The following is a 21099-nucleotide window of genomic DNA, read 5'->3' on the forward strand; positions in this document are numbered from 1 at the left end:
ATGTTTTTTTTTTATCATCAGAGTGAAAGGATGAAGTAAAGCTGAGAGGAGCCAAGAGATCAGCAGCAGGATGACATCAATTGCTGACTCCACCTGGGGAAGTGGATTGCATTCACTCCCTCTTCCACCACCACTCTACTTCTAACATGCATTAGCTGGCTAGTTATGTAGAGATTTCGTATTGGTGGGTTGAGAGTTCACTGGTGGAAGTGCCCATGTTTTTTTACTATCAGTGTGGGGATGTGTTGCTGAAGGTTGGCCACTTACTCCTTCCAAGTGAAAGGGGGATGCTAAGGAAAAAAGAGCAAAAATCCGACTGCATCATCTTTTAAAGCCTAAGTTCTGTACACATTTTATGCACCAGCCTGTGTTTATATGTATTTGATGTTGAAACTAAGATGAAAGAACAGAAGACTACATATCTACACATGCTGTGAGAAGGAGATAATTCAATAGAGCTTTGTCTCATAATTGTTTGACAATGCAGCATGTTAGCAGAAGGGAAGCAGGGGGAATTAATCAAGAGAAAAGGCGTCTGTGTCAAGCTGCCACTGTGTGATGAAGCACCTGCTGTCAGGCATGTTCACTTATCACAGCCTGTAGAGTGGTGAAGGTGGAGCTGACCTTAATGCTACTTCTCCCGTAGTGCACTGCCCTCGCTTTACACAGCCGCTTCGCAGCCACTCACTCACGACCCCTGGTCCTTTTGCTCTTTTTCTCCCCTCTGAACGCATATATGTCTTTATGCATGAACAGAAACACAACGCGCAGAGCATCCATGCACCCAGAAAGAGAGTCAGGAAACAAGGCCACGCCTGAAAAGCCTTCTCTCTGCACAGCATAGTGGTTGTTATCTAATCCTCGGTAATCATGCTTCACTTCATATTCCAGTTTATACTGGACTGTCACACCATATTAGGAACAATAGTGCTCTCTCATTGATGGCACTGCACATTTGTGTTTTCTTCTCTTTCACCACTTTTCTACTTGTTTTCTGTTTTGTTGCATTCTTGCTTCCTTTTCTAACCTGTCAGTTTCTTTTTTACCTCACAACACACTCAATCTCTCATCTTTGTTTTGGGTTTTTGCCCTCATATTTACTTAAATATCACCTTTTTTTCATCCTCAAAATTGTCAGTGTTGTGATTATATAAAATGGCAAAACAAGTTTGTCATCTAAACACTGATAGGAGGCACCTTCACCATATACATGGTTCTTAGAAGGGGATGAAGATTGGCAAACAGGTTACCAGCACTCGCTTGCAGTCCTGTTGCCCAATTCTGTGTTCCTGTCTGGAGGAAAGTGGGGAACATTTTGTGGTAGGTGGTTGTTCTACCTAGCTTCAGGGGGCAGTTGCAGTGTTAGCGGTTTTGGCGCCATGGTAAGTGGAGTATAGTTATTATTAGAGCAGGGCCCATCCATCTTCCTGTCTGAAAAAGATGCTGGGAGGACCAAGATGGCATGAGCTTGTGTTCAGCACTTTCATAGCCTGCTTCCCTCCCCACCTACTTATCAAGCTGCTTTTATTTGTTTGCTCACTTCTTTTAGATTGATTTTTTTTTTGGGGGGGGGGGTTCGGTTGGCAATTTTTAACAGTCTTTTATTTTTTGGTGCATCTCTACTTGAAACTCTCAAAAAAGTATTGTTAAGATTGTACTACTATAAGTCTGTCATCAGAAAAAATAGAGTAAATTCCACTTGTGCTTCACAAATTGATTCAATGTGTCCTGGCTTGTATGTATAAGTACAAACATATCTATTATATATGAATATGTATCTCTTTTACCTTTTTTGCCCCCATTAATTCATCTTCTAAACCCCTTTTGTCCCTTTCGGGGTCACAGGGTTGCTGGAGCCTATCCCGGCCACTGTTGGACAAAAGCAGGGGGCATCCTTGACAGGTCACCAGTCTGTTGCAAGGCCACAAATCCAACACTCACATTCACACCTAGGGAGAATTAGAGTAACCAATTAACCTATGAAGCATATTTTTTTGGACGGTGGGTGGAAGCCGGAGTCCCCAGAGAAAACCCACGCATGCACGTGGAGAACATGCAAACTCCACACAGGAAGGTCCCCCATTCATATTTTTATCATTTATTATTATTCAATTAATCAATTTAGTTTTTTTTCTTCTTTTCAATTAAGTCGCCATTATTTATTCGACGTTTGATAAATCTATGTATAGATTTATTAGAAATATGATCTCAAACGGTTTATTTTCAGCAATCAAAAATAAAATAAAACATAATGATAGAAAGTACAGAAATACTTGTATATACCCAAACAGAGATATATCAAACTTAGGATAATTAGTTATTAAATTGATTGGAAAATTCACCTACATCCACATACAAATCTAAATATCTCAATTACTCTTAGTCATAAATAGACATATTAGCTCTTTTACATACAGATCATGACAGATTTAAGCCATTAAATATTAAGTTTTTAATTTATATATTGCCAGAACTGCCATGTTAATGTTTTTGATGATTTGCTTGAAATGGAGCAGGAGGAAGCAAACGTAATCCCACCCTGACTATGCTTTACTTTCATTATTTATTTATTTGAGTATTTTTGTTTTGATTGCATGAAATAAACCAATTGCAAGTCCAATACCAATTCCAACTGACAGTAAAATCGGTGAATCCTTCTGAGATGCTCCTGAAAAGGTTAGGAAAAGATTCCACATTGATGGCTACTAGCAAATGTGAAAGCTGAACAGAAAGTAACAAAAAAAACTGATTATATTTTGGCTATATAAAAATAATAAGATTTAAGTTGCCAGACTGGCCCAGCAGACCACCCGAACCCCCAGAATGCAATTACAAGTGAGCACCTGAGCAGTGGAGTGATGTCACCTCCCATCTCAGTCATAAACGTGTGGTTGCCAGACGCTGAGACAGAAGCATATGTTACTGATATGGCTGCTCCAAATGTGTAAGAAATCTGTGGTTAGGTACCAACACCAGATGGTTCATCTAATTCTGTAGTGAGCAAGAGGGGAACAGAGGAAAAAACAAATGCTGCTACCCCTTTCCACCCTCCGGCTTCATGCCAAAGGAATCCTATATTTGGGAGGGGAAAAAAACAGCATTTTTCCAAAGCCACGGTGATTTTGTGGTAAAATTGATATGAGAATACGAGTAAAAAGCTTTATAGAAAGTTTATGGGTCATCTTGCAAAAATGCATCTAAATGCATGTCTTAAACTTTGTGGGAGAAAGAGGGGGGCAAAGCTGACATTTTACTCTTCATTTCCGTGTAGAATTCGGTCTGCTCAAAAGGCTTTCACCCAGCTGAGTTAATTTGTTCTTATTTAATTAAAGAGCAAAGGAAGCCGTTTGACTATGTGCTGAGGGGGTGACCAACCTTCCTGTTATCTCCCAGGCTCCATAATTCTTCTGCCTCAGGGGCTGCTGCTGGCCCACATAGTATGGAAGTTAAAGGCCTTAACGTCCATCCATCACTTTGTGCTGTTGAACTGTCGAAGGACTCCTTTTAGAAAACACGCACATGCACAGGAGAACACGCAGACAGGCCAAGAGGTCAGCGCTCGAACACATTTACCGTGAGGGCAATGTGCCAGCCCCACTGTTTGATCAAAGTTAGATCTGCTTTTAATGCATCAGTATGAAGTTTTCTTCATTAGCATATCCAATTTTAATTATATGTTGCTCAGATCATATTTTCCTTTGCTCTGGGATTGGGTGGCCCAGCACCAGGTAGACAATTTTCATTTTACCCTGTGGTGAAATGACAAAAAAAGATCCAAAATCTTTTTGGAATGCATCCTTTCGTCAAGCAAGTGTGGGAGTTTATCTCAAGTGCTGATATCCATTACAGGACAGCGGCTAATGTTATGCCTTTTTAAGAAAATGTATAATTCTGGACTGCAAATCTTAAGAAAGCAAATAGTCTATTGTTGAGAGAAAAATTGTCTCCTTAAAATAATCGTTTCAATAAAGTTTTTCAATATCAAAATAATAGTTTAAGAAGACATGTAAAATTTCTTCTTCAGATAAGAATTCTTGGTAAGACCAATTTTCTTACCTCATTGGTAGATTTGTCTGATATTTGAAGAAAATCTTCCAATATTTGACTTATCTCCAAAGGGCCTGTTTTTCACAATGTAATACTACCTTAAAATCGGAATTACCAACAAACGGCCTGATAAGATGAGCAGATTTTATGTTTGATAGAACATGGTGAGAACTTCAGACATTTATATGTGTTTGTCTTTTATAAGTTCAGAGTTAAAAACAACATGTTTTCTTCACCACACTACAGTTGATTTTTGTCATCAACAACACAATAAAAAATAATAAAGATCTGAGTCAAACATGACCATGGTCATGCCTGCTTTAACACAAAACTATATAAAAAAGTAACAGTACTGTACTTATTTATTCAACAACTCATGCCAACAACATTAAGGTAGGAAAATGATTGCATTTCAGAGACTTGGCCCAAAAAACAGTACTTCAAATAGCTTTTTAGCATGTTTAGCTTTTGAATTAAAGAGTGGTGAATCTTTTGCTTCTGAAAACTTTTAGTATTATTGGAGATTCATGGAATATTTGAAAAACTTTTGTGCTTTTGCTGATTTTGGAGTCCATGCTGCCAATGCTTCAGGGCCAACTCCTTTTTTTGATGATCTGCTGTAATCAGTGATGCGTTTGCTCTGGTAATGAGGAGCCATTGAAATGTAAAATTAACTAAATGCCATGTGGCAGAATCAGGGAAACTCAGCATGTACTTTATGCTTAGGTGATACCCCCTTCAACCGCCTGGTTCCCATCGAGAGTTGGGATACGGATTCCAGAATATGGATTCTTTGTGTGACACAATTGCTTTTGTGAGGCGACCCGATGCGTTGCTCTTTTGAGTATTTTATTAACTTTTCAAAAAAATATGTAAAATGTGTTGTTTTTTTCCAGTTGTAGTCATTTATATTTTTGTATACATTTTCTCCTTGTTTTAATGCAGCTTTGAAAATTGCAGAGGACCCGGGGAGAGTATAAAAGAACATGAACACACAGCGAGATGACTTTCTTGAGTTGAGTTGACCCAGGTGCTTTTTTTACCCTTCTGGATTTAGTCTCAAAGTTTGCTCTTTATTCTTACTTAACCCTTGTGCTATCTTAGATGACCCCACCCTTACATTGACGTGTTCTCCCCACCATGACAAAGGTGGATAAAGGTGCAAAGATTTCATGTAATCCATGGACACCAGTGAGGTTCACAAATCATTGAAGAAAAAAGGTTCAGAGCACTGTCTAGTGGGTCTAGATGACCCAACTCCCAAAGTGCCTAGGATAGCACAAGGGTTACAACCTGTTTATAGTGTAGTATTACAGTTGACATCAGCACAGAACAAATATCTAGTATAAAATACATAAAAATTGTATACAAACAAAACAAGACGATTAAAACAAACAAAAATAAATGACATTGTTTTAAAAATCCGAATTGGCCTTGCTGAAATAAAAATGTTTTGGGTTTGTTCGCCATAAATCAGAAGTGTTTTTAAAACTGTGATGAGTACATTTGAGCCACTTTAGTTAAGTCTTATCTGTACACTCCCATTTAGTGCTGTCTCATTCTCAAAGTTTGAATCTTTCCTTTTGGATCTGTATATGAATATCAAGAAAAGCTGAAGAAAATCTGAAATGTTGAATTTATATATAAAATGTAAACATTGTAAATATTTGCAAAAACAATCCTCAATTATTTTAAAGTTTAAAACGTATTTTCAGGTGCTAGCTCTTTCTCTGTATGTGTTCTGGTATGGATGGAATTTTGCTTCATCCACTGGGATTTTGTTTTTTTTCTATCTTAGCATTGTAAAAAAAAAAAGTGTTAAGATGATCTCACTTAACGTCTGCATTCACAGTCGCACCTCTCATCCGAGGAATAGCTGTCATCACCCATTTCAAAGCACCTCAGGTGATCGGAGCAAAAATAGAACTCAAGTCAAAGCAAAAAGGCTTCAGTTGGGAGTAAAAATAAAACAGAAGACAGCTGTTGCCCAAATTCATTACACCTAACAACAGAATCCAGAGCGGGATTGAGGTTTAGCCGGGAACTGTTCATCGAATCAATTGCTATACTTTCTGCTTGTTATTTCCAGTGGCAGTCACAGCATTATTCAAAACAACCATGTCTATGACAGACAAGTCTATTTTAGCAGCAAAGGCAAAAAGGGGCGAAAACAATCTGTTTTATTTTTAACCACAGTGTTTCATTTTTTTTTACTCATTACCTTAAATGCCTCCTAAAGCTGAGAAACTGCAATAAATTTAGCATCTATTTTTTTTGATAACATGTTTTACTACATTCTTCCACACTGATAGTTGGATAATTTTGATTTGATTTCTTATCATTTACATTTATTTCTACATTGTATTTATTCCTGTTCATTTTATTTAAAAGTCTTTGATGTAATAGCACTCTAAATTAAACATTTGCTTCATGTTTTTTAGATTTTTGAACTAAAATGACCACAATTAGGCAGGAAAGTTCTTTGATTAGGGAAAATTCGATTTTTGTCTGTTTTAGACAAGCTAATTCCATGAGTTCTTTATGTATTGAGACTTTCAGATGAGAGGCCGAGGGTTCCACTGTTTTGTACCTCCCTAAAACTATTGGTATTGATCCCTTCCACTGACTTCATCTGCTTCCTGTGTTTCCCTGGCCAGCCTCACTCAATCTCACCAACAGGAAGCATGATAAACCAGTCAAGTGTACACTGGCGTCAGAAAGACAAAAAAAGAGCAAGAGGTAGATAAAGTGAGAGAGTTTGGAGGTCAGAGAAATCCTCATTTTGTGTTTCTCAATTTGATCAAAACAGTGACTAGGTTGCAGCTGTTTTAAATCTAATAATCTCAAAACTTGTGAAGCCAAAGGGGCCTTAGATGAAAGCAGTTTGACCTTGTGTTCTAAAGCAAACACGCTTGTTTCAGTTGACATTGGTCAAACTAAGTACTTCTATCAGACTGTCAGGACCGAGAGGCTCGGAAACGTTTGTTATTGTCCTGTTGCTTTATTAAGACTCATTAAAATGCTGCATGTGTCACCAGCCACGTCTGACCGCGTCGCCTCTGGGTGCGGCTAGTTTTGGCCTGACATAGAGAAAGGACACACACAGCTTTCTTTTATTAGTATTTCTTCTGACTTTATCACAGTTTTATCCCAGCTTTAGAGACCTGCTCTGATGAAAATCGTGTTTTGGTGTTTTTAACATGTTTTATGTGGCATTTTTCTGATGATGGGGGACATGCATAAATAAAATTAGGTTTAAAATTGCAATACTGAGTATTTATTTTCTAATCCTTTGGAATCAGAAGCAGGCGAAAGAATGCTTATGTAAAAGCTTGACGGTGCAATGCAAAAGATACTATGACAAGCCACAAGCTCCCTGCTCCACTCCATTCTGATGTACCGACTTGCAGACAAGTAGATCCAAGAACATCTTGGTTTTCCCTGTCCGAGCTGGCATCTGGCTAAAAACTGTACGGCTGGATAGCTCCGATGTTGATCACCTTATTTGTTTCACCAGTACTGTAAGGTTTGGGTTGTGAGGGGCTGTAAGCTAGCAAGAGAGTGTGTAAACAGATAGTTCAGTTATGGAGAAGGGGAAGGGGGGTGAGGTTACTCTGTCCTCAACTCAGAGTCTAATGAACTACTGCCTGGATACAGAAACTATATGCCAGAAATATAGAAAACAATATGTTTCAAGGCGCCTGGTTAAGTTTATTCCACTCCGATCATCTTTTGATCTGCTGTTAAAGCGTTCCCTGTGGTCTTTTAATTATAATGATACAATTTTTTGCCAAAATCAAAAAAAGCACATGCCATTTTCTGAAACATAGTTTCTGCAGAATGGTAGTGTTCTATTACAAATTTGCCTCTGAGTTGTGAGTGGGACTATTGAGTGAAGCAACCCGCCCCGCCATCCCCTCCCTATTACTGAGGGCTCAGAGCAGCGAGCTGCTGGCCCGTACTGTGTAGTTTCTACATCCCAAATATGTTTTTTTGCTTCTGATTCTCAACCATTTAATAAAGAAATACTCAGAAATACAATTCTAATCTTATTGTATGTCATTCATCATCATAAAAATGCAGCAAGAACATGTTAGAAACATGAAAAACACAATTTTCATCTGAGTGGGTCTTTAATTAAGTTTTCCAAATTTTCTTACAGTTTATTGGTACAGTATGTTTACTAAACATAACACTTGATTTCATGTGAAATACAAGAGTTTTCCTGAAATTCTGTTCACTTTAGTTTGCTTTTAATTATTTTGTCCTCTTTTATTTTGCCTTTTTTAATCTTTTCACCCCTTTACACGATTAAAGTGACGAAGTTAGTAACTGCTTTTTTTGTTCTAAAGTGTATTTTTTATTTTAGTTCAGAAATCTGATCTTTAAAAAATATGTGAAATTTTCTAAAACAGCTCTTAAACAAACACTCATATTTGTGCAGTTCAAACATGCTAAGAAAAAGGGCAAGCATTACTAGACCAAATTTACTCTAAAAAGTGAGCTGGTTTATACTTTGTGTGATGATGATAATTGTCTCTCCGAGACTCTGGAAAAGCAGATTGCACACCATCTGGAGCTTGAACACTTGTGCCACCCCAATCAAAGCCAAGGGGATGATTGCTATCAGCATGGCCATGCCTTTATTAGATTAGCCACACATTGTTTACATAGTTGTGGCTTTATCCGTGCAAGGCCCGAACAAATGGTTCTCTTAGAGAATTCCGTCACAGGGTAGAGTGATCCACTCAGCTGCAGCTTTCCCTTACAGCTGCACAAGCATCGTACCATAGGAGGATATGTATTAGGAAAAAAAAAGAGCCCAGAAAGAAACAGTTTCTTCTTCAGCAGTTTCCTTTGTCCTACTGTCTATGAGAGTTATGCCGGTGAATTTTGTCTCTGCTCACCCAAATAATAGGGAGGGAGGGACACATGTGAAGCAAATGAAAAAAGACACATGTGGCCTATTCCACTGACTGAGCAAATATGCAACACTGAGGAGGTGACACATAAAAAAAGAAACCCCTGAGACACTTTAGTTGCAGCATTTCCACTGTTTGTTTAAGCTTGGAGCCTGACATAAGGACCCAACAGAATTGAGTGACACACTTTTATTATGGGTCACATAAACGTGCTGTACAAGAGACTAGTGTTGTAGTGAGACTGGAGTTAAAGGAAAACAAGACCATCCTGTGTGTGTGCATGTGTGTGTGTAGGGAAGTGTGTGGGTGTGTGCGCGTGTGTGTGTAGGTAGGTGTGTGTTTGTGAAAAAAGTCCATCATTTTAAACTGACTCAAACTGGATGTTCCCCACATGAGTACAATTGAATAGCCTATCTGCCATTGTAATACCATAAATTCAGGCTGTGTAGGTCAACATGCATCCAAAATGGCTCTGTGTGTTACTTGACAAAGTAAAAGGGTGTTTTTGAACCTAATGCCATGTTTGTAGTGTTTTTTTTCCTGCTAAAATGAATAACATGACAAAATAATTCTCCTGTCGTACGTTTTTTATGAATAAACTTCTTGTTTCGTTTTCATGAGCAACAAGTGTACAGAAACTATTTTATTAGAGTTTAGTTGGATTTTTTTTTAGCTTTAATAAGCCGTGCTTGCAGACGCCCAAAGATGCTACAAAAGTATTTTCAATTTGATAAAAAATGCATGAGATAATAAAGAAAATGTTTCAAGGAAAACTTGAAATAATTGGAGATTAGTCATATTGTTTACTTCATTGGTTGTTCCTTGAACTTCTTTTTTATTAGAAATGTTGCAAAGAGAATGTTGTTTTTTTTTTTTTTTAGATTTGGGTTTTCTGTGCCATCTCAGTATTTCTGTCTTGAAGCTACAAAACATGTCATTTAAATTACTTCATGGTGAGAGTAAATCTGAAATTGCTGAAAAAAAATCAAGCCATTTTGCCACCATTGTAGTGCATATTAGCATCACGGCAAGGAACGAAAACCCGATCAGAGGAGGGAAGCATTCTGCCAAAGTCTGCCTCCTTCATGCCAGTACATGGAGAGAAGGGACCGGCAGTGGCAGAGCCAACTTTCCATTCCAGCTGGAGAACTGGGGAGAGGCATTGTTTCTGTCAGTGCCAGCTGTCAGCCTTTGTAGTTGCTGATCTTTATCACCACCTCAATTTTTCTAAATAGCATTTGGCTGACTTGCCAGACTTTAGTTGCCTTAACAATGGGTTCTGCTGTTTTCTACAGATCTCTTTGTTCTGTAGCAAATGTTAACTTACTACTGTCTTAAAACTATGAATAAAAATAATTTGAAATGTTTTTTTAAACCTTTATTTTATATCAAATTGTACTTTTTAAGTATTTTTGTAGAAAAAAAAAACGATGCTTCTCTTTCCAATCAGCATCATCCATAGTAACTCTATTGATGTCCACATGAAAAGGAAGCATCAGTATTCCAGTCAGGCATCTGATGGTCAAATCACTGGTTTACAAAGAGTCCCTGTTTCTGTCAGCTCATCTTCTGACCACCCTTTACTCAGATATCAGCCCCATTCTTTGACTGGATCCAGGGAAAGTTCACCTTTCAAAAGTGTTAACTACAACTCCCCCTCCTGGTCGTTTTTGGCACTACAAATACACTAGTGTGTCCCGTTGGATGGGTTCTGAAAAGAACAAGAAAATCTGTTCTGACATGATTAATGATCAAACGTGTTTTTATTGTAAGGTACAAATTCAAGTGTCAAAAACCTTTTCTATCTAATAATTATATTAATCTGTCGTTTTACAGTTAAACCTCATTTTAAGAGGTTTTTTTCAATTATATTAAACAAATCCTTCTCCTTCATTCTCTCAAAGGTCCAACTGGCTGAAGCCGTGCTGTGGGCGTCGGGTGGCTCTCTGGCAAGTCTGTCTGCTCAGCGCTGGCTTCAACTGTGTTCTGGTGGCCTGCGTCCTCCTGGTTGTGCTTTTCCTCTCTTTGGAGCTGCTCATTGACACCAAACTTCTACAATGTAAATGATTTGGATTTTCTGTCTCTTCTCTTACTTGTGTCTCTTTGAGCTGTGATAGCAATTAAAGAAGTGTTTTAAGTGTCATGTTTTAAATAAAAAAGAGCAAAAGCAAAACAAAAATAACTATTTTAAAATTCCAACTCCTATCTTCTTTTTATCTATTTCAAAAGCGTTCCCATTGGCCTTGCAATCATGATCATGCTGTTTTTGGGCAAAGTCAAGAAATGTGAGTCATTTTCTAGGACATAGTTTCTGCAGTAGTTCGTCAGAAATCCACCTCCGAGTTGTGGGCAGGAGGGTTGGTGTGGGGCAACCACACACCCCCTTCCCATCCCCCATAACTAAGAGCTCTCGGTTTACACGTTCCATCGCTAGCTTACAGCCCCTCAAACTTGCAGCATGACTTCTTTGATATCTGAGTCTGTCAAAAAGAAAGAAGTGATTTCCATTTTTTTACAAATATTTTTTAAACCAAAGTTTGCACAGTGGAGATCCCACAATTCTCACGTTTAACCTAAAAATAAATTACTCTCAGTGTATGTCCTTAAGTTTTATTTCTTCCTACAAAAAGTTGTCAAATCTTCACTACAGTAACCTCTTTCTTTCATTTTTCTCCACAGTCTCTAATGCTTTCCAATTTGCCAGCATTATCCACTGGATCAGCCTTATCATCCTGTCACTCTTCTTTTCAGAGGTAAGCCATATCTATATTTTTGCCCCAATCATGACTATCATTTTAGCATGTTTATTTATTTCATTTTTTTCACATCTTTTTTTTTTCTAACCACGTGAGTCAGTTGTTGATTTCCTAAAATTAAAAAAACAGAAGATTTGATTTGACCCACAGTCTTCCACTTTAATGCAAAGCAATTAACCCGTTGGCCTTGGCTTTAATTTCCTTCACTACACACTAATTAGCAGTGAGCAGCAGGAACAATAATTAAAGCCCAGCCTAATAAGCAGTTGGGGATGAGGTTACAGTGATGTGATCTGTCAGTATTCCTCGCCCACTCACCTCACAGAGGAAAAGTCTCCACAGAGAGCTTTGACATTCTCTGGACATCTTTGGTCTTTCTTGTCCAACCAAGAAGCAAAACTGGTGAACAGATTTTGTGAACCTCATTCTTTTCTTGTTTCCTTTGACTCCAGCATAGAAAGTTCATATCCTGTGGATTTGACTACATTTGCTTAAATCCAAGCGGACTTTAAAACTCGACACAGTTCAGAACTAATTCAGCGTCTTTGCTGCTTTGTCACATCATCAATAAATCAGTTCAGAGCGCTGACCTGGCACCGTCAGATCATGCAGCCTCATGTCTTCCCACTGTCTCTGTTGGTTTTACAGAGGAAGATAAACGATTTGCTTTATGGGCAGTACCTTCCATGTAGCTTCCTTTTTTCCTTTATTTTGATACCGTTTTATCTTAGTTTTCTGACCGTCTTATAGGTTCCTAAAATGTTTTTGTTCTCACTCTTATGCATTCACTACAACAATCTTAAATTCAAGTGGTTTCTAAAAGGTGTATTTTAATAAATATTTGGTGGTCAACTACAGATAAACATTTAATCTGTTAGAAAAATCTGTTTTAAGTGTCCATTTTTGGATTTCTACCTAAATCCTTAGGTAGAAATCAATTTTGAGTTGCCAAATGCTTTATTTCTAAGTTTATTGAATGTTAGAATAATTTGATGATTGAGTAATGCGAAAACTTTTAATGTCTAAATGTTGAATTGAATAAGTGGAGATTGCTCCCCCATTGATCTATTTTACAGTTTTTTTTGTCTCCATCTGTGTCTTTTAGACAGTCTTCAGAATTGTAGTGCTCGGGATCTGGGACTACATAGAGAATAAAGTTGAGGTTAGTGGTGATGATGCGACAAACGTTTATGAAACTAGTCTGTCTTCATGTCCTATTCACATGCACTGGTATTAACTTTTTTCAGTTTCTGATTGTGGGATTGAATAGTTTTACAGAAAAAAATGTAAAAACATTTTTTGAATCAAGAGGACAATAAAACAAAACCACCTGCAAAAGAATTATAAAGTTGTATCGTGCTGTAGAAAAGACTGAAATACTGTATTTTTAAAGTTCATTTTGAAACTTTTAGTGATCAAAGCTTGACATTCTGACCCCTCTCTAATGCTTTTCTGCATCCAGCTGCAGACACACATTACACTACAGAGCCTGCATTTGCAGCAGGGTTTGACTACACTGACAACTGATCCACACAGGGGCTGTCCGAAGAGGCGTAGTCAGCCACTTGATAGAACAAAAAGGAGAAATTTGTATCACTCTGGGCCACTCCATGTCTGTTCTTTCAGAGAGACATTGGTTTAGTCTAGCACAGTGATAGTAAAGTGATACTTTATTAAATAATTTTTATGTTACAATTTATTATTTCTTCATTTTGTTGAGCTCAATCTTCTTCCGAAAAAAAAAAAGAGACAGAGATGCAACAGTAGTTTGTTTTTTAGTTTGCAGTTCATCAAAACACAATGGAATAGAAAGCTTTATTAAACTAAACCCAACCAATTTACTCACATATATGATGTACTGGATCAATTCTTTATGTAATTATAAAGATTGTATGTCATTAATTTCCAGTCGTTTTTGAATGGGGTGGCTTTGTCAGTACAAATGTAGCTAAAACAGTTGTATTTGTCATTCAAAAGAAAAGGCTTTCTTATTAAGAAAACCACAGAGTGGGTCAAAAAAAGTATTTGGCAAGAAATGATTCTACAATTTAAAAAGATGAGACAGGTCTGTTGTGGTCATCCTACGTAGACTTCAAATGTGAGAAACAGGATGTAATAATAATCCAGGAAATCACATTACATGATTTTAAATAGGGCTGCACGATATGAGGAAAACTTGTGATATGCAATATTAGTGATCAATATTGCGATGACGATATAACTTGTGATACATGAACAAATATCAAAACAAGCAAAAACATAATTTCCATTTGACTGCAACAGTTTTAAATAAGTATTTAAATAAGAGTCTACATAACTTCTATCTAACATTAAAGAGCTCCATCCGATAGGTCGATAACCTAAAAGCGTCCATCTGATGGGTCAAATGCATAAATGGATTTATTTGATTTGTTAAATACTTCAGGCTGCCATAAGATTGTTTTAGCACATTCAAGGTTACCATTTAGCAATTTTTGCCGTCTTTTGAGATGCATGAGCCATTCTACAACATAGATGACCTCTGTCATTGTCAACCCAGATTCCAAAATAAAGTATTGAGATCACCTTTTGTAACATTACGTCTCCCACAATGGATTGGATGTATCCTCACATAGCGTTTTTCTACTTTGATTAGGGCCTAAGCTCTTTACAGTCATTAGTCCCACACTGATGGTGCTGCTGCCGTACAGGCTACAAACCAGACCAACAGGAGCAATGTGGGGTTCAATGTCTTGCCCAAGGACACTTTGATCTGTGGACAGGCAGGGTGGGAATCGAGCCTGTGGCCTGACCTTCAGTCAGGGAATGATCGTCTGCACCACAGCTGCCCTGCAGTGTTGTCCAATGATGAACATTACAGATCTCTCCCATCTTGTCTTCTGGGACAACTTGCAGACAAATACTTCTTGCTCCACTGATGTTTGATTTAAAACAATAGTTCTGGTTTTAAAAAGCAGGATCACATGAAAGCTTCTTTTCTGGTTCAGATTCATTGTGCGCTCTTGTGTTCATGACACCCTCAGGTGTTTGATGGAGCTGTCATTGTGCTGTCTCTGGCCCCAATGATGGCCTCTACAGTTGCCAATGGGCCCAGCAGCCCGTGGGACGCCATCAGCCTCATCATCACCTTACGGATTTGGAGAGTCAAGAGGATCATTGACGGTGAGGGAAAAAAAACCTTCCTTTCTCCATATTTTGATGAGAGTATAAGCAAATTCAAAGTATCCATAATGATTATGCGGTTGTCCCTACTATCATAATACAGTCATGCTTTATGGCATGGTCTGGGGCGTCACCTCCACGGGTCTTCACATGGATTTGTTTCTGGATATTTGATCAAGCATTTTGAAGTCTTGACTTTTCATTTCCAATGAAATTAAAGACTGTTTACATTTCCCTTTAAATCTGCCTTATTTGTCTATGTCATGTTTTATCTTTAAGATAAAAAAAAATGTTTTTGCTTGGTTACAACTTAAACCCGTATTTAAGAATTTCAGTACACATCCAGGTGTACTTTCTGTTGGAACTTTCTAACCTTTTTAGTATGAGGTGTGCTTCTGCCCTTGCAGTTTGCTCTTTATTCTTACTTATCCCTTGTGCTATCTTGGATGACCCCACCCTTGCATTGGCGTGTTCTCCCTACCATGACAAAGGTGGATAAAGGTGGAAAGATTTCATGTAATCCATGGACACCAGTGAAGATCACAAATCATTGAAGAAAAAAGGTTCAGAGCACTGTCTAGTGGGTCTAGATGACCTGACTCCCAATGTTAAAGTGCCTAGGATAACACAAGGGTTAAGACAGCACAAAGTCTTGCAAATTCTAAAAATGTCCTAACACACGTTTTACTGTATCTTCCATTAAAGGAAGAAGCTAACAAAGGAGAAAAAAACAAAAAGTTTTTTATTGAAATTGAAAAACCCGTTATATTACATTTTCTTTGTGCAAGGAGCACAAATGTGTGACTTTAATTTCTTATTAAAGCATGCCATCACAACTAAATATTAAGTTTCTGAGCCATTATTCAACCATTTTTTTTTAGATATTGGATTTTTTTTTATAATTATCTTTTTGTGATATTTAGGGTTTTAAGGTGTGGCACTGTAGGTGTAGCACTGTTCTGTTTTCGTCCACCACTGGGGGTTTATCTCCACTGACCTTTGACACAGAAGTCCTACCTGAGATACATAATCAATTTTGGATTTTTCTGCTAAATCACTGTATGCTTATAGTTCATTTTCCTTTATTAGAAGCTTTTCTTCCTTTCTCTCTGTTTTAGCGTATGTACTGCAGGTGAAAGTTGAGATGGAATTGGAGATCCAGCAGTGTGAGAAGACCAAGGCTGTTAGAGAGGAGCAGCTGGAACGCCTCACTCAGATCTGTCAGGAGCAGGCTGTGAGTCCCACAGGATTTAGAATCCCAGCTAGCTTCTTTACTACTGAAAAATGTACCATAAGGGTGTTGATGTAACATAATTCATTTCTGAGGAAAAGTTTTTCTTTTTAATCCAAAGCTTTTTGATGACTATTTTGCTCTTTACATTAATTTTATTATTTACAATCTGTATTTTGACCTTTTTGTCACATATTTCAAATTTCCCTCATATACCACCAAAAAGAAAAAAGAGAAAAAATCTCTAAAAGATCGTTTTAAGGGTATTTTGTTTTTTCAAAGAATAATCATACTATTTGGCCACTACATAGTTTTTTTCTCAATATATACTGATTATAGATCTATTTATACTATTTGTGTTTGAAGGACCAAATGCTCTGAACAGAAATTAATATTACACCTTGTTAAAATTGGTATAATTGGTGGTAATGTGAGTATATTGCTTGTTTTATATTTTGCATATCTACATTTGATGCTGTAATCCATTTATTTACCAGAAGAGGGCAGCAAAAGCTCAACTATAGGTCTTGTGGCCAAATCACAGTTTGACTAAAGAAAATACAAAGAATCACACATATTTTTCAAACACATCATACCCAAATTTTGTCGACAAAAGCCCAAAAATACTGCACATTTAAATTTCCATCTTAAATTTAAGTTAATCGTGTAATTGAGTGGACATTTTCTCATTTGTTAGTATTATTTCTGTGCCATTATCGGTTTGTTTAGGTCTGACCATATTTCTTCTCTTTTGTCATTTTATTGTTTCTTCAATCATGTTTTTAAATGATTATTTTTGATCCCATCATTAACACCTCTGACCCTCTCTGTTTCTCTTTTTGGATTCTTTGTAAATATGGATACTCACCAACCACCTTCAGTTTGAGATCAGACAGCTGAGAGCACATCTGGCCCAGCAAGACCTGGACCTGGCTGCAGAGCGGGAAGCAGCCATGCAGATTCACCACGTATGGGGCAAGCAAGGCCGGAGCTTTCACGTTGTAGAAGGTTTGACACCGGGGGAGTCTGACGATGAGGGTGGTCAGAGGAATCCCAGGGAGTCGCATGTCAGTGCAGGTGGGACGTGGTTTCATAGCTATTAGTAATAGACTAGAATTATGGTCATTTGACTGATGCAAACTCTGCTTGAGAAAGCAGCAAAGGTTGCAGTATGAAGCATGCTTGCAGTCATGCGGAAGGAAACAGTCTCAGACAGGGTGACATCAGATGAGCAGTGTACAGTTAATCTGGAGCAGTAACCCTGCGGCTTCTTTGGGGCCAGGCTCTTAGCCCCTCTACGCTCACGCTCAACACCCCTCTGACCGCAGGCGCTCTGGGGATCAATGTGGGGGCAAAAAAGCTTTTAGGATACGATGAATCCTGGAGAAAACATGCATGTTCCCAGATACCACATCAGGCTGTGTGACTTCTGTCAAGCCCTGACCATCTGTCTCACTGACCCGCTCATGGTGAGTCCGGCCCAGCTTACCCAGGCCACTCCGCCTATTTCAGGTACAGAGTGCTCTGTGCATTGGGCCGTGTTTAAAAAAAAAAAGGGCTCCTGTCAACATCTGTTCCCCACCTGGAAACCACAGTTGGGCACCATGAGGCTCCACGGTGGCCACAAAACACCCCAAGGGCATGGTGGGAAATTTAGCTCACCAAAACAAGTGAGGCTTTTTACAGGAACATTGTCACTAGGATGAGCATTGGACCACAGGGTGTGGGACCAGTCGAATTCATTGGTTCTCCTCAATATTTCAGTTGTTGGGGCCTGCAGGGTACCATTAAACTATCAGGGACTTCTGGTGCGCTCTTTAGAAACATAACTTTCTGAGACAGCCTGATGACAATATAAACAACAAACTTGTGGGCTTGGGTCATTTATGGCAGATTTCTCTAAACAAAAACAGAAGGACATTTATTTAACTTAATAAATGAGTGTCAGTCAAAGAGTTTGCTGCTGTGCTCACAAATCTGTAAACCAGATGCCATCCAGGTTACAAGTTGTTAACATCCTGTAAATATTGTGTTTATTGTTGTAGTTCTGTTTGTTATTTTGAGCTATTTCCATTGCCAGTGCTGTTGTTACAATTAAATGTACAATTTAGAGTTGAACTGAAAGGACCTTCGAGTGTCACCTCTCCTCCTCCACAGTGAGGCGACAGCTTGGTAAGTTCGGTGACACAGATAGAGGAGGGAGCCTCTCATACATGCTGGACATCCCCCCCCCCACCTTACATCTCATGTGTTATTAATTGCGGAGTGATTGTCTCAGCCTTGTTTTAGTGAGTGCAATGCTTCCTCTCCAGGGGTGGCTCAGGGATTAATATTTTAGTCTGAAAAATAAATGAAATTACCCATCAGAGTCTGCTGCTTGTCCCACGAGAGAGGGGCAAGCACTCAGGGTACTCAGGGCTCGCAATCAGCCAGTGGACGGTGAGCTTAAGACCAATCAAGCGAGCAGAAGAGCACAGCAGATCGCAGTCACCCTCCAAGCACATTGAGTCCAGAGCCATAACAAAGAGCTCCTGGTCCCTCTAACCCGCACCCACACCGTTCCCGTTTATTTCTGGTGCAATAAAGTGCGGCTAATGTGCAGCATGGCTGCGAGTGTATGATCACTTGCCTTTAAAGCAATTATGGCCCGGGGCTCAAGTCTTTTTTGTCGATATTTTCTTGTAAAGACAAGAGATGTATTTCATTGGAACAAATTTGTGCTGTGATTCTTGAAAAGGAGCTAAAAATTATGTTGAAGTGTAGTTATCCTATGAGAAAAGCTACAGAAACAAATACAAGTTAAAAAGCATGAATTCCTATGCATTTTGGTATATTGTTTTAGAACATTTTCTCAAAGTTTTAATAGTCAACATCTCCAACTTAGATCCAGTTGTGCGTGACGACATGAACAACTACATCAGTCAATATTACAGTGAGGCAAGCAGTGGTAAGTTTCTTTCATAAATTCCTTTATTATTAAATATGCAAAAGTCCATTTTTTTATCGTGAAATTACCTTCCCTGTATTTATTACATAAAGTATAGAATGTGCTTTTGCTGCACTTAGAAATGTTTTTTACAATTTTGCCAATACTGGTCTTTAAATTGGTATTTTTCTTGTTTCATTTCATATTTTGGCTGTTGATGGAAAAACCAAGTATTTGACCATAATTGTAGCAAATTTGTATTTTTTGTCTCTAGATGCAGGAGTGTCTGGTTTGGGTACTCGGGTCATCACCACTGCGGCGATCGACATCCACCTCCCCACCGGTCCGAACCCCATCCAGTCGAATGCGATGCTTGCTGTGGAGCGGGTGGGCAGTGTTATAAATGAGTCCTCCACCAGCATTTCCCGCTCCAGTGGCAGCCTGACAGCCCGCCCTCTCAGCTTGATCAACCAGACTCCGGGCTCGTCAACGACGGACTGCAGCACCGCTCAGGACCTCAGTCTGAGCTACACCTCCCATCGCTGCATCCCACCTTCCTTCTCAGGCTCGGACCCCTGCAGGGACCCCTCAGCAGTGATGCAGGAGCTACTTTCCTCCCTTTCTGAGGATTCTTGCCTTGCTCAAAAGGGCCTGGCAGTAAACCTTGTCAACCTTAAGCTTCCCAGTCCTACTGGTTCAGAAAATGCCAGTCCTGAGTTGGACAACAGAATAAATATCTTCAACCGCAGGAACCAAGGCTGTGTTCTGCTGCAGACCAAGCCACTAATCCACCTGCAGGGCAGCAGCACTGAGCCGTCTCTGGAGGAGAAGTACCGGCTGCTGGGCCCAGCGGACTCGCCTCTGGGACACACGCCTGACACATAAGTTGCACACATTTACACAGAAGTTTTTATTCTCTTATAAATGCGGTTCTATTTGGCATTTATCTGCTCTCTTGTGAGATCCAACCTCATGAGATTGACTGCACAAGATTTGAGAAAGGGGATTTATTTTAATTGCTGTGTTACTTCATTATTAGTCAGTTTAGAGCAAGCTTGAGCCGTAGCTTCCAGCTGACACTAAAGTACCTCCATTGACTGTGTTCAGAGGTAAGTAGTAGGAATGAAAATTCTTCTAATGCAGTCTACCATACTGGTTTTTCAAATCAAAAATCCCTGACATAGCACAAAAACAAAAGGCTAAAACATCCGTCTGATTTTTGGTGGACATAGCCTTTATCAGGAATTCTTAAAACTTTGAGACGTCAGCAATGCACTGAACTTAACAAGAATCAAAACCAGCAAAGGGCCAATTAAGCCTAAATGGAACTAAAACACAGACGCTGAACACACTTCAGGCAGGTAAGGGGGCGTTTTCTGATGCATTTTTATTTTCTTTCTTTTGATTTGTATTTCAATGTTAAACTGACTTATGCTGTTCTTTGTTCAAACAGCCACAGGGTATATAAGGCAGGACTTAAAATTCAAACAGCCAGTTTTTTAAACCTTTGCCTTCCTGTCACCCATTTGAAACTATGAATCATGAAAACAACCTTCTGAAAGGCATTTTGGGTTTTGGAATAATAGTATTAGTTTTTGTTTGGATGAAATGAGAAGGGAACTGAGTGGACTCCTCACATGAGTGCTTGTAGCATGAACCTTTAAAGACATGTGCCATAAACAGGTGAGCAAATTCTTTGCACTTTAATGTTTACAGACTATTTTGTAAACTTGACATGGAGAGAGTTGTTGCCAAATGCAGGAGTTATTTGAATAAAAACAGCAAAAATAAAACTTGGTATTTCCCTAAAGGCTCTGAGGCTGGTGATTTCTGTTGAAATATCAATTAATGGGATGTAGGGCTCAAAAGTTCTCCCACGTTTAGGTTTGCATTGTCTCTTCATCTGCATGCACTTCTGATAACTTTGAATTATTTAAGGTCATTAACAGGAAATCTGTCAAAACAAACAATAATTGGTGAAGCCACTGTCGGAAGAAGATTTGTTTCCTCAATTACCCTCTGGTATCATTAATTCAGAGTGTACCATTTTGCTGC

General features: G+C 38.7%; 1 protein-coding gene across 4 annotated transcripts in view; it reads left to right on the forward strand.

Annotated features, from left to right (window-relative positions):
• The window catches only part of LOC101174011 (transmembrane protein 266), a 35057-nt gene extending 14203 nt beyond the window's left edge, over positions 1-20854 (forward strand). For 3 of the 4 annotated variants that reach the window (XM_020699894.3, XM_020699890.3, XM_078944600.1), the window contains 8 exons: positions 10874-11028; positions 11649-11722; positions 12831-12887; positions 14749-14887; positions 16006-16121; positions 17000-17195; positions 19003-19065; positions 19319-20854. In XM_020699894.3, coding sequence (XP_020555553.1) covers positions 10874-11028; positions 11649-11722; positions 12831-12887; positions 14749-14887; positions 16006-16121; positions 17000-17195; positions 19003-19065; positions 19319-19929 — 1411 coding nt within the window. In that variant the 3' untranslated portion in view covers positions 19930-20854. The remainder of the gene's footprint in view (positions 1-10873; positions 11029-11648; positions 11723-12830; positions 12888-14748; positions 14888-16005; positions 16122-16999; positions 17196-19002; positions 19066-19318) is intronic. The other variant, XM_023953572.2, reaches the window with a different exon arrangement.
• Positions 20855-21099: the final 245 nt, after the last annotated feature.

This window comes from Oryzias latipes, chromosome 3 (assembly GCF_053564925.1).
Source record: "Oryzias latipes strain Hd-rR chromosome 3, Olatipes_Hd-rR_3.1".
NCBI lineage: Eukaryota > Metazoa > Chordata > Actinopteri > Beloniformes > Adrianichthyidae > Oryzias > Oryzias latipes.